This window comes from Rhagoletis zephyria, unplaced genomic scaffold, assembly GCF_001687245.7.
Source record: "Rhagoletis zephyria isolate East Lansing unplaced genomic scaffold, Rhagoletis_zephyria_1.1 Rzeph_scaffold_00133, whole genome shotgun sequence".
NCBI classification, from domain to species: Eukaryota; Metazoa; Arthropoda; class Insecta; order Diptera; family Tephritidae; genus Rhagoletis; species Rhagoletis zephyria.
In genome coordinates this window covers 26,155-37,644 of record NW_016157217.1, presented here as the reverse complement: position 1 = coordinate 37,644, position 11,490 = coordinate 26,155, and the positions used below count along the sequence as shown (strand labels likewise).

The window sequence follows — 11,490 nt, the reverse complement described above, 5'->3', positions numbered from 1 at the left end:
AAATAAAATCCGTTGACATTATTGCTCTTTCAAACATCAAATTTGCGTAGCTGCGTGATCTCTTTCATCTATGGAAACAACACTTACGGGGCAAAGTTTATTGTAACATTCATATCTTTGGTACGATGCAAGAAATAAAATCTCTTTCTTTTAATCGACACAATTTAAGCATTATTTTTTTATTAACGACAATAGATGTTATGCTAAAACATACAAACATACATATATTTGTGCTATTATTTTGTAAATCAAAAACTTCATATTTATACAAATTCTTCAACATGGAATTTTCACCAAATTTCAAATTAATTTTATAGCAGAAACAGTTGAACGCCCAAATTTTCTTAATTTCTCCCAGCAGAGTTCCAATACGAAAACGAATATACTCAACGACATCAGTATACACATTCCAATGAATATCACGCGCAAGTCCTCCAACTTCAGTGACTCGAAACCAGGCTTTTTATTGGAATCCTCCAATTTGATTACTTTCATCGCCGTCAACTCTACAAAGCTGTGACGTTGCCAAAAGTTCATTAGTCCAGCTTCCTGCAGTGTCAAAAATAATTTATTCAAAGTTTCGCGATAAACCGAATTTACCGGCAAAGGCAACACCAAAGGTGTATCTTTTTCAAAGCAAATATCCGAAATTCGAAATATTGGCTTAGAGAAGTACTTCTGCTGCTCATTGTATATGGGCCACATATCAGGGGCCAGAAATGCATAGCGTGTGTCAAATGAGTCCCGAAGCAATAACATCTCTGTGTAGTTGGTAAAAATTGTAAAGTTCTTAATATACATAGACATATTTGTATAATGGCTTATCCAACATATATCGCTCGCGCTCACAGCTATCTTAATGCCACGATTTAGGACGTCCTCAATAGTTTTCATTTCCGGTTCTAAGGGGGCGTTTACAGTAAAACTTTGTAAGTAAGCATTATAGGCGGTACCAAATATGATACCCGCAAATGAAATGGTAATGCAAATATACTTCTGACTCCTTGAAAGTTGCCTTTTCAACCAAAATGTCATACCCAATAGTCCCTGTAGGACCGAGATATTTATAAAATATTCGATGAATAATGGCTGCCGCTGATCCTTCCAGCGGGACACGACAGCCAAAACGTACGAGATTAGTATCAAGCTGAAGCAGGGCATGTAATTGACATAGGTATCCATTATTTGGTTAAAGAAAGCTAATGGCGGCAATGGATTTTCCACGGGTACCATCAAGCACCAGTCGGTACGGTGCACCACAGTCGTTGAACTCAATTTAATATCACCAACTTCGATACGGGAAATTAAGCCAACATCTGCGCTGCCATTCTTAAGAGCGCCGCGTACTTCAAAATGATAAAGCGGTCTTTTCCGACTAGCAATGGATACTCCAGCGTGACATTGAAAACGCGCGCATACTCAGCGAACGCTCTGCCCATGTAGCCACTCACTATTTGGGACCCACCGGCAGGTGTATAGTTATAGGTTTTTGGATACCAAAGCCTTTCCATGAGGCGCATTGGCTGACCGTGCATATTCTTTATTCAACAGGCGAAAAGCGCATGATAAAATGTTTCGAATTTCCTTCTCACAGTTTGGCGAACGGGAAATGTTATTAACTTCCAATACTCGCGTTCTCCCACTGCCATTTGTGGCTGCAATGCAATGACGTTCGTACCACCCTTCCTTGCAGAAAATTCAAAAAGCTTATCCACATAGGCCTCACTGGCGGTGTCATCCAAGAGCAATATGATAGGTTTATTTCTGCTCCAGTGTAAACGCTCCAACAGTGTGCTTATCAAATGCTTGTCCCTCTTTGCGTTTTGACTTAGTTGCACAATGCTGAGAAAGTTATGCTTGAACAGGTCTCTATAGCGCTGAATGGGCGTGAATACATCGATGTTGATGACGGCAAAGAGCTTCTGAGGCCGAAGTTCTTGTAAAATATCCGGCACGTTTAAATGATCCTTACTTGGATTCTCGCTTCGGGTGTACAAAAAAGTGCGAATCTCCCCGCCGAATTGTTGGTGCATAGGTGATACGCCTATCAGATTGAGTATCGCAGTTAGATTGTAAAATAATTGCATTCTCTTTTTTGGTCCGGCTATGGCTTCTTTGAATGAAAGACTGAACTCTGCTGAAAACTTAACGGGTTACGTTACTCAGATGGTATGAAGTTGTTGATACGTTTTTGGGTAATAAATCTTCTTTTTTTATTTCTTTGGGACTTACTTAAATCAATTAATTGTGAATTGGTTTTTTACCTTTAAGTTAATAACAGCTAATTGCTTTAGTAGGTATACATTAGCAACTTGACTCCGTTAGCTGTTCAATAAATCTTCAAGTGTCAAACTGCTGGATCACTGTGGTGGAGAAATGGTAAGGGAAACTCTTTGCGGGGTGCAGCTCGTAATATTATCGCTCTGTAAATTCAATTTCAATTAGCAAATTAAAAGTTATTGATTTTGGGCAAGGTGATCAGCCGAAAGATGCGCTTACTGTCATCGCTCCCTAGGCGCTACTATCCGCTCGCATGTACTGCCGGAAGTACGGCTACACTCTCCGCGTGGGAGTGGTTAAAAACTGGTTATAGCTACTGTCATGTCTCTGTATATAGTGCTGGCTAGTAGCGGCCGGAGTGAAAATTCTCATGATTGGCCTGATATTGGTCTACCTACCTCACGGACTGCCTTCTGAGTTAAGTCTGCTTTCCGCTGGGGTTGGGCCCCAAGTTATATGAGAGCAAGTCGATGGACGCATAGCCCAGGGTGTGCCTGCTTCCTAGTATTCAGACTTTGGACATCGACTTCTGGTTTTAAATCGAATTGCTGTGTGTTAGGGATGGCCGTTTGCCAATTCTTGCGGAAACAAAATATGGAAAACTTACGGCTGGTAATCCGCCTGCTGTTATCTTACATGGAGCCATTGGGCACTCGCAAGGAGACTCTGAGACGTTTTCGTCGGAAGCCATGGGGCGTCCGAACTACGGCTGATTAGCAAGAGCTCCACATTTAGTTGCCGGCTATTTCGTCGATCTACACTGATAGCGGTTTAGGGTCCAGTCTTTTTGTGAGTGTTCAGGACTAAACGAAGTCGGTCCAGCGCTACGGCAAAGTCAACATAAATCTAACTTCTGGCTTCAACTTTAGAGAGAGAGAGAGAGAGAGAGAAAGAAGACAATTTTCAAGCCAGATAATGGAAAAGAAGCCCTTAAATGCTCATATTGTGCCCATGTAAGCCCCTTAAGCCTTATGGCATTTATATATAATCGATCTGGGTTACAGTTGACCCCGCCAATCAACCGGTTTTAACGGAGCTATTATCTCAGCAGGGGCAAGCCATTGCCGACGTCTCGATTATTCAGGACTGGCGTAAAGTCAGAGCTATGCAGAGGTATGAATCCACCGAGTTGGGTGGCATGTCATCGTCTTCTCGGAAGCCGTAGCCGCGATATAGCTACGGTTTCACGAAGGAACACATGAAGGTCGACTGTAGTCTGGAGGTATCTCTCGTTGACGAAATGCATTTACTTCAAACTCACGACGTCATCTGCGGCTAAGTATGTTCCTCAAAGCATCCAGCTCACATACGAGAAAGTTCTGGCTTAAACCTAAACTACGAGCTGAAAGGTTTCTCTTGCGCTGGTTAGGGTCATCATCTGCACATTGTTACTATCATTAATCATAATTCAATAATTAATTTAACCGAACCGATCACGTAAAGGTTTTGATACATCAAATTGATGCAACGGTCGAAATAGCAGCAGGGAAATAACTGACCGTAGAGTAAAGGCTAGCGGTAGTGGAAGCCGTAGACCCAGCTAAATCCGGACTGGACTTGCGGCCATCTACCAGTAAAGCTGGAAAAAGGCCATAACAGCTGAATAAGCTGTTATGGTGAAAACTCCTAAGCCCACTACACGTTCGTAGACGATTCAGCTTCTTGCCACAGTTCCCAATCACTACCATGTATCAGTCAGGCAACTGTTTCATGATATAGAGTAGCGTTGTCAAAAGGCCTCTCACCAAATTTTATACGTCCTGTTAAGAGGACCGCGCACCATAACCTTTGATCTAATGTACTTTTCAATCATGTGCTCCATTCTCCTCATAAAAAAAGATATCCGACTTATTGGCATCAAGCTCCTTGCTAGCGCATAATCACCACTCCCCGATTTGGGAATGCTTTTGAATATGGCCAAATGCAAGAGAGTCCTAAAGAATTTATTAGGGCCCACCTTTGGAGATCATGACAACGTAACCATACATTTGTGGTTTGGTTAAGAGGTGGCCCATCCATAAAAGACCAGAACATGGACGATCTCAAATTGCACTCTCTAAGCATGGTGGAGATTAACCCGCCAGTAAGAAGGTCTATGCTTGGGGTAGAAGAAGAAATTTTTCAGTGTACGGTAAGTATGAGTTCGTAATAATTTAGCTATAAATAAACATTTGGTCATCTAAATATATAATTGTGATTGTACGTATATATGTATAATTGTATCTGCACTATGGTGGAGCGGAAAAATCTAGTTTTCGATTTCGATATCTATGATAGTGCGGAAAAGTTGCGTAACTGGATCATACTGGACGGCATTAAACCGATCGTATAGTATTTATTTATTTATTTATTTATACGTTTATTATTTTAAAAGATTTTGTGTACCCAGTCTTGTAGCTCATTAAATGTTATGCTGGTATTGAGGAAGTCAATCTCATCTCAAGTCACTAAATTTGAGACTATCAACTAGTGACTCATTTAGTGACTTGAGATGGTTTGGTTATTCCGTAAGAAAGAGTCACAAAAAGTTTACAAAAATTGTGTGATGACAACAAAGAAAACAGGGGCACTCAACTGATAGCATGCATGTATGTATGCCATTTTGCTCGCGCCTCTACAACAGTCGCAATGGTCGAGTGAGCAGAGCACTAGACTGTCGCTCAAGAGTTCCGAGGTCGAATCCTCGAATAAAAATTTATATTTTTAATCCACCCTAATGTGCACACTGACCCTTGGCGCCAAACGCACCATATAAAAAATATCGAAGATTAATATTTTTAATTAAACTGAGTGAACTCAACCGCAATAAACTGAAGTTGTATACTCGTCATAACCATCAAAAATATTTTAACTTCTACCAGCTTGTTGGTAGTGGCGAGTTGAACAATAAAAACAGAGTATTAAACTTAGCCAACGGATAAAGTTCGAAAAAATATCCGTGTACTTATTCAACATAGCAAAGTCAATATCTTTAATCTTGCACCACCATGCAGTTTTTTCAAAATCTCACCGCTCTTCTAAGCCTGATTACGCTATCACCGATCGACCAAGAATACGCTGAACTTGTAAAAGATATCTGCTTAGCTACAGCCGCTGAACACGAAATTCGCACTTTCATCTACACTTGTGGCGACGACGAGAGCTCCGATCATCATTTGGCGCCGGTAATCTTACAAAAACTGCAGACTAAAAATCCAATACCTCTGCTCAACATCGATGCACTTGCACCCGTTGAACTTTACAAAGACAAATTCAATCTTAATTTACTCAGCATTGTGCAGCTCAGTCAAAATCCATCAAGCAATGATAAAGTTTTGCGCACTTTATGGCAGCGATTGCACCTGAATGTACAAAGTGATCTTGTATTGCTTTTCGATGATAAAGCAAGCGATGAATATGTGGCAGAAATACTTCAACTCTGTGCTGAAAATCGTGCCATAAATGTCATTGCTTTGCAGCCACAAATGGCAGTGAAAGAACGCAGCTACTGGACAATGAAACTATTTCCCGTACAGCGAACTATCAAACTGACTTTTCCAGCATTCTATCGAGCCATGTTCCCGAAACATATGGAAAATATGTATGGCCATGAGTTTCGTGTTTTCGGTAATATATGGATTCCACGGTTTTACGACTACAAACCGAAACGCGGGCCAGCCACAATAAGTGGTTTCATGGGCAGAGCTTTAGCGGAGTACGTGAAGCGCCACAATGGCACTATTGTTTATTCACTCACTAATGAGTACAATCTTTCGCCGAGCCAATTCGTTTCTAGAATGAAAAACAGAACTACTGTCGTAGGCAAACTTGTTGGCATGCAGTTTCCGCATGATGATGTGGTTTTAACAAATACCATACATATCATGGATACATGCCTAATGATACCGTTGGAAGAGGGTCTTCCTAAACTAACATTCTACTATGCCATTTTAAACAAAACCGTTTTAATTTCATTCTTCTTCAGTTTTGTATTCATTTCTTTTGTTTGCGCTCTAATAACTCGTCTAAAAACCGGACAGCAAGTGCCGCTCATTGAATACTTTGTGAAATTCTCAGTGCTCCAAGGCCTGTTCGGCATGCCATTTTGCACTTCACGCATTCACAGAACCATCGCAATTACCATTTCATTTGCGGGTATCATTATAGGCACCGCCTACGGCACTTACCTGCAGAGCTTTACTGTGAACGCACCAATTGCCTCACCAATAAAAACCATTGATGATATATTGAAACGTGGACTGAAGATACCTATTTTTGCCCCTTGGATAAAAAGTGTGAAGACCATACCAGAATTTGAGAGCTACACAGGAAATTTTACTCTTTTCAACAATCTCTCCGAAATATTATCATTGCGAGACAAATTTGATACGCACTATGCATTTCCGGTCGAAAATATGTGGCTTATATATAATGAGGCACAGAAGTATTTTTCAAAACCGTTGTTTCGCCTCTCCGACATCTGTTTATGGAATAAGATGCCAATGGCATTGCCATTGCCTGAAAACTCAGAATATCTTGCTAGTTTAGATATATTTCTGGCACGACTGCATGCTGCGGGATTGATAAACCACTGGTTAAAGCATACTATAATAGAGTTGTTGGAGATGGATTTGATTTACTTTGAAGATCGCAATAAGCAGCCGGAATTCGTCCCACTGAAATTGCAAGACTTGCGAATGGTACTCATAGCAATGGGTGTTTTAGAAGCGTTAAGCGTAATTTGTTTTTTGCTCGAGGTATTTTGGGTAAAACTAAGCAAACTAGGCAATCTGATCAAAAAATTAATACGAAAGTTAAAGACTATTAAAAAGTAAATAACGCATTTATAAAGCAATGCTTTTGCACTGGTAGCTAAGCGGTTGCTATTTACTATTTAACGCTTATCTATAAATTAATACGCTAACATAAATTTTGTGGTTGCTCGATTGGCGAATCCACTGATCCGATTTCTAAACCACCGCAGAGCGCTATTGGTTCAATTTATCAGGTTATCCATGTTTATTGAGTTATCAGAACGTATCGAGTTATTTAAATTTATCTATGTTTATAGAGTTATCCAGATTTATCGAGATATAGAAACTTAGTTATGGAGTTATAAAAATTTACCGGATTATCGAAATTTTCTAAGTCGTTCAAACTTATCAAGCTAAGGGGATTTATTGAACTATCCACATTTATGGAGCCACCAAAATTTATAGACTTATCAGAGGTTATCAAGTTCAAAAAAATATCGATGTATTAGGTTTTTTCAGCTTATCGAAAGTTTTTGGCTTGTCGAATCGAAGTTTATGGAATATTCGAAGTATGTACTCGTGTTATCGAAATTTCTAAAGTAATACGAGTTCATCGAATTACTACTACTTTCAGATTTTTCGAATTTTATCGAGTTACCAAAACTTACTTTTGAATTCGAAACCAAAACCATAGTTCGAAAGATATTTTTCTGAAGATGTCGGGAGTTTTTGCGGTTTCAAAATTGATTTGGATTTTGAGTTTATTTTGTTACGAAGACGTAAACGAATGTAAATACGTAGATCAAGGCCGCGATAAATACGTCCACTAACACCAATATGAAGAAGAATACGAGCACAAATATGAAATCGAATAAGAAGATCAACTAAAGACGGAAGGAAGTACGAGGACGATTACGTTTTTTTTTTGTTACAGTTTGTGTTTTATTTAAGGAAAGTTTTTGTGTTTCAAAATTGGTTGGAAAATGCCTCAAACTTGCGTATTTTGTCTGCTTATAGAAGAATTTTTAAAAAAACATGGTTTATAGAGTAATTGTCAACCATAAGGCTATAATGCTAGTAAATTGTTTAAAAAAAGAAACCAGGCCGAATTTCGACAGTAACTGGTATTTCTAATTTGCACTAATCGCTTTGATTGTCGCTTAAAATTCTGTGAATATTTGTAAGCAATAAAGGTAATAAAACCAATGGAGAAACACCAGTATTTAGTTTTCTTCTTTGAGTGGATACGCTTAATCTATTATAAAACTATAGACAAGGAAAGTAAAATAGGAGCACAGTGGCTCGGTAGAGGACGGAAAAGATGAGGGACAACAAAAAGTAGATGCGTTAAAGGTGGAACGGGGAGTCGGCGCTGATTTTTGCTGGAGTCGTGTTATTACTAAAAATCTTATTCTTGATCTGATCCGCCAAGAGGATCCAGAGTCGAGTTATTACTAAAACTCCTATTTATTTATGATCAATTTGGCTCATTTTCAAGATTAGAGAGCGGTCGGTTTCAATTAAAAAATTAATTTTGGGCGGGTCGAAGTTCGCCGGGTCTGCTAGTTCTACACAAATTTGGTGAGTAAAAAATTTTTCCAGTGCTTACTTTAAAAAGGGATATTTAAAAAGTACCTAGGAAGCGAACTGAATTGTTATTAGGACAAGTAAACATTAAGTTTGCATGTCAAATTTGAAATAGTTGCAGCTGCGATAAACTGCGAGCACAGCTTCACCTAAAAAAAATTTTGGTTTTTTATTGTATTTATAGCAGAAGGAAAGTATTCTGATTTGAACACAAAATAAATAATATTCGAAATGGAAATGCAAATGGAAATGGAAATGGAAGTGGGTGTAGATATTTATGGCTCACGAATCAAGAGACAGTGGATAAAAGTGGACGAGATCCGCTTGCCATGGCAAAAGTTCTGCTTGCATTACCTCAGCTTTTGCTGTATACACTGTAGGAAGAATTGAAGGTTTAAGTTCAAGTACATATTCTGTCTTATCCTGAGTTTCGCTCCGAAAAAATGGAAACCAAAAGCGAAAAGTGAACCTATTCGGGAAAACTGAAACTCATGATAAGGCTGATTTACTAAATATGCATAATTCAATATAATAATAAGGTGTTGTAAATGTTTACGGTATGTCATTATCATAAAGAATAATTGGAAACTGCTGTAGAAAAAAAAATAAATGTATTTTTTTTATTTTTTCCAAAATTCATATTTTGTGAATCCAAAGAAGTTTTGGAGAAAGTGGACGTAATAGTAAGAAACTCTGCAGTATCTTCCAAACAAGCAGGATACACCAATTTCATCGAAATATTATATTTTTGAAGTGACACTTCTTTAGCGGCGGTTGGTTGGTTGGGAGTATCTTGGCAAATTCAACGGAAATTGCTCACGGAAAAGATGCAACGGAAATGATGCAACGGAGGTGGTGCAACGGAAATGGTTGCAGCTGAAACAAGTGCTTCTTGAGTTGCATTACTTACTTTATTTCCAAATTTTTGTTCACTTTGTTTCTCTTTTGAAAAGGTAATAACGTCAATTGATTTTATTTCGCATCACTGTGAAATAGTGCCAATTGACGTTATATCCGTTGATCTTGTTACCTGTCACCTTTCAAATCATTTTGTACCGATAAAAAAGTTATGAATGCAAAAAATAAAACCTTATCGCACATCTAGAGGCCAAGGTCTTTAATTTCACCTTTAATTTTGAAATTCGAAAGAACGATGCAAACGTAATGACCTTCACAACAAATGCCTTGCCGTATAATGTAAGTACATATTTTTAGATACTAAGTTAGAACGATATGACTTTTCGAAAATGTGGCAAGTCTAATCGAAGATATTTTAAAACTATAGCCCCATTGATACCAATTTTTTAACTTTTTAACCAACTTATTAAATAATTTGAATGTAACTTTTTAAACACGTGGCAACCCTATTCAAACATTTCAGATGTTCAAATCAAATATTTCTTACCACTCTTTCGTTTGACACCCGCATTTTTATTTATAACATATAACGTGTGTATAAGTTGATTAAATTCAACTTTCCAAACAGGCGGCAACCCTCTTCAAAAGTATTTGTAGGCTTAAACCTTAACTAACCGTCGTTTTACATTGCGATACATATTTTAGATTACTGATGAATAAAGTGGAATTGAATTTGAAACATTTGGCAACCCCGCTGACTACAGTTCAAAAATAAAACCCTTCAAACCCATTTCTATTGATACCCATATTTTAATAATTCATTTAAATTATTGAATAATTGAAATTTAAAGTTTTAAACAGGTGGAAACCCTATTAACACAATTAAAAAATACTATTAGTGTTCAAGCTAAAGATTTCTTAACACTCTTTCGGTTGACACCCATATTTTACTATTTCATATAACTTGTGTTAAAGTTAACTAAATTCTTCTTTTCAAACAGGTAGCAACCCTCTTAAAAACATTTTGAAACTACTAACTTCCTAAACCCCTTCCTTCTGGCACTTATGTGGTGGTACATTTTTCCACATATTACCTATTCAGTGGTGGAGCCCATTTATTACATTCTACCGTGTGCCAAGGAGGTTCGCAAAAAATATCTGGTACAAACGGAGTTACCCGTTCTACATTGGCGGAACTATTGCAAACGGAAAAACGGGTGGGAGGAAGCTGGGATAGCTTGAAATAAAAATCCAATCCATTTGCTCGAACATTTACTATATCTGTTACAACTTTACTCTAATAAGGATAGTCGCCTAAGCAGAATGTAATTAGTTCTCATCGGTGGATAGGTGAATATAATCCAGCGTAATGTGCAATGTAACTTTACGCTTTTGTTTTCAACTAACAGCGGCGCTCGCAAATTTAACCGCGTACCAATTTTGAAAATTAACCGCAGAGCCAGAGATATAATCACACAGCCGAAAAGTGAAATTTAATTATTTTCTATCTATATATGGGCATGCATAAGTATACATACATATGTATCTATATTCACACATACACCTGCGGTCTAAATAATAGCACCTCAACATTTTGACCAGTTTTGCTATTTTCGTTTTGCTTATTTAATGTTTATTATTTTTTTTAAATAAAAATTTTGCTCATTATATAAAAAATGTCATATAAATCCACATCTCACAGTTTGTAAAAAAATATCAATATTCAATAATTTTCACCAAAATTTTAACATTTTTATTCAGAATTTTTTGAAAAAATTTAGTTCCATAGCCCATTGAATTTTCGTATAATAAAGTGGAAGTTTGAAGTGCCTACAAAATTGCATACCAAAAACTATTCTAAAAATTTTGATTAAGAGGTTTAAAATTTTAGTGAAAATTTTTTTAATTTTCTTAAGTGTTTGTACAAAGCTTTTGTTTTTTAACCGACTTCCAAAAAAGGAGGAGGTTATCAGTTCGTCGGAATTTTTTTTTTTTTTTTTTTTTTTTTTTTTTTTTTTTTTTTTTTTTTTTT

At 37.4% G+C, this 11,490-nt stretch overlaps 2 protein-coding genes across 2 annotated transcripts; one reads left to right on the top strand and one right to left on the bottom strand.

The window, feature by feature from the left end:
• Positions 1–300: 300 nt before the first annotated feature.
• Positions 301–2,087, bottom strand: LOC108381194 (uncharacterized). Its single transcript, XM_017637611.1, has 3 exons — positions 1,593–2,087; positions 1,466–1,538; positions 301–1,346 (listed from the first exon to the last, which is right to left on the bottom strand). The coding sequence occupies exons 1-3, from the start codon at positions 2,085–2,087 to the stop codon at positions 301–303; spliced, it is 1,614 nt and encodes a 537-aa protein (XP_017493100.1).
• Positions 2,088–4,510: 2,423 nt separating this feature from the next.
• LOC108381183 (uncharacterized) lies at positions 4,511–6,995 on the top strand (the record flags this gene model as incomplete). The annotated part of the gene is made up of 3 exons (XM_017637600.1): positions 4,511–4,606; positions 5,274–6,221; positions 6,300–6,995. Coding segments are annotated over exons 1-3 (1,740 nt in total), but the record flags the coding sequence as incomplete, so codon positions are not given.
• Positions 6,996–11,490: the final 4,495 nt, after the last annotated feature.